The sequence below is a fragment of the Saccostrea cucullata genome, unplaced genomic scaffold (genome assembly GCF_032062105.1).
Source record: "Saccostrea cucullata isolate Sc308-1 unplaced genomic scaffold, CSIRO_AGI_Scuc_v1 ctg7158, whole genome shotgun sequence".
NCBI classification, from domain to species: domain Eukaryota; kingdom Metazoa; phylum Mollusca; class Bivalvia; order Ostreida; family Ostreidae; genus Saccostrea; species Saccostrea cuccullata.
In genome coordinates this window covers 14,940-17,520 of record NW_026928275.1, presented here as the reverse complement: position 1 = coordinate 17,520, position 2,581 = coordinate 14,940, and the positions used below count along the sequence as shown (strand labels likewise).

General features: G+C 34.0%; 1 protein-coding gene across 1 annotated transcript; it reads left to right on the top strand.

The window, feature by feature from the left end:
* Window positions 1-223: 223 nt before the first annotated feature.
* Window positions 224-2,581, top strand: LOC134277016 (uncharacterized). Its single transcript, XM_062759292.1, has 2 exons — window positions 224-290; window positions 985-2,581. The coding sequence occupies exons 1-2, from the start codon at window positions 265-267 to the stop codon at window positions 2,579-2,581; spliced, it is 1,623 nt and encodes a 540-aa protein (XP_062615276.1). The 5' UTR covers window positions 224-264.

Below are 2,581 nucleotides of genomic sequence, written 5' to 3'. Positions count from 1 at the left end.
TTGTTTTAAATGGTTTCAATTTGATATTTATAACTGTTCGTTATCTTCAAATTTCATAAACTACGACGATAAACTCGTACATAATGGCAAGAGACACTTCAAACAAAATCTAAAAAATTAAAACACTCAAACAATAATGTAACTATACTTCCTATATCAATCAGTTGACGAACATTTCCTGTATAAATTGAGTTTTGTTTATACTTTGCTTTGATGCAGCTGACGCATTAACTTGATACTCTTTCTACCTTAAGTTTGCTCAAAATGGATTCCATTAGAATTTCACAAATGTAAGTTTTAGATTTTGTTGATAATTTCTATCTTAGAAAGGCTTTCAAAATGTTTTGGAAAATGCTGTTTTGTCATTTTAAACTATTCTTAAATATATACATGTATTTTGTTACAGTTGTGTTTGTTATATATATATAGAAATGAAACCAATATGGTGGTCTATTGTTTTGTACTTTATGATTTAAAATTACCTCTGTATAATGTATCGGAATGAACGATACAGTGTTAAAAATGTCAACTTTTGTAACAACTCTCGTAATTTGAATCATTGCTTTTAATTTTAAATAAATGAAAACTCAACAAAGATGTCAAGTAATGTGTCCATATATCTCATTTCACACTAAAATATCTAGAAATTCTCCGTTTGCCTGATCATGACAAGAAGTACAAGGTCAGAGGGGATGCTCACTCCCCCATGGCACCTGATCCCACCTCCGATATTTTTAGAGGCCCCTGTTTATGTAATTTTCAAAAGTACTTTTGAGCTTCGTTATCTTCATTTTTTATTCTTCTGAATGATATTAAGTTGAAAACAAATGGTTGATATAAATAATTCTTTTTATTAAGAGGATGAAATTACACTGCATATTAGAGAAAATATAAATAGATTTATCTATGATAATTTTAATTTAATTACTAAAGTGACATACTGTATTAGATATATATATTGAATTTGCCTTTCGTCATTTCCAGTATGACAGCCATTCAGAATATATCAAAGTCAGTGTTTGTAGGATTGTGTCGTAAAGTGGGGACCTCACAACAGGTGGCCATGAGGAGAGATCTGATGGACGTCAGTGGAATGATACAAAATCAAATAATAAGCGGAGAGTTCAGTATGATGTTGAGTGGAAGTCGCAGAGAAGGATTTAGACTGAAAGAATCAGATATGGACATTATGATATGGCCAAATAATCATCGTGTGATCTGGGAATTATCACAGTCTCAGTATTACAACACAAACAGACAGACACTGATCCTCTGTGACCGTTCTGATAGTCCACCAGGATTTACTTTGTTATATCTACTGTCACCAAGTGTTAAAATGAATTATAAATATTATATTTCTAGTTCTCAATACAGACAAATCACGTGTTCTGCATTTCCACTTAACACATCCCAACATGGACCCTGTGCCAGTGGAATGTTTGGAACAACAGAGTATGATTATGCCAACTGTTTTGTCAGTGACTTTTGGCCTCCATCTGCCTCCTCATGGATAGACAGATGTCACTCATGGCCCGAGCCTCATGTTGTTGATGATATAGTAAAAAATGGATGTCACTTTGTAGCAATTGGACATAAGCTAGGAAGTCATGAAGACCATGAATGGAGAATTTCTTTCTCTCTGGCAGAACAAAAACTAGTGTATGCAATGAATCACTGTCAATTCTTAACCTATGGCTTACTTAAATTGTTCTTAACAGAAATAATTAACAATGGAGTAGGTGATGATGATAAATTACTGTGTTCCTATCACATGAAGACAGCAGTTTTCTGGGTTATTCAACAAAATATAATACCTCAATGGTGTCCACAAAATCTCCTGGAGTGTTTCTGGGTCTGTTTTAAACTCATCCTCAAATGGGTGTATGCGGGAATCTGTCCTAACTTTTTCATTCCAGACAACAACATGTTTCTGAGTAAAATTCATGGCGACAAACAACATCAACTATTTATTAGACTGTATAGATTGTATGAGAAGGGTTTAGCATTCCTGCTACACAGTCCCTCCATTAAGTCAGATATAGAAAAAGTCCTTCAAAACCCGAGACTCATCATTTGTACAGATGAACAAAGTCTGACTTCTGAAGCTGAATTTGATGTATGCTTATTTAAAGAAATACATGACAGGGACACACTCCATTCATTAAATCTACAAAAATTCATCACCTGTCTACATTCAATAGAACAGATGATAGGCGCGTATATAGGGTCACCCTTCCCCACACAGTACAGCATTCTTATGTTACAGAAACTTACAGCTTCTGTCCTTCAGAATCTTGCTTTCAAATTACACATCAAAACCTGTACACAGAAAAACAAATCGAGGTATAATGCTGAAAAAATCTCCATTTACATGCTGAAACTAGCTTCCAAGTTTGGTTTTATTAGTGATATGATGTACATAGCCATGTATTATTACAAGACACTTAGATACATGGAAGCTTTATCTGTTATTAAGATAATGAAGGTCAAATTAGCACAGCCATATGTGATGTGTAGGAATTTAGATGTAGAGATGTATACAGATGCTATAGGGGGGGACAGTCCTGGCCCACAAAGATGA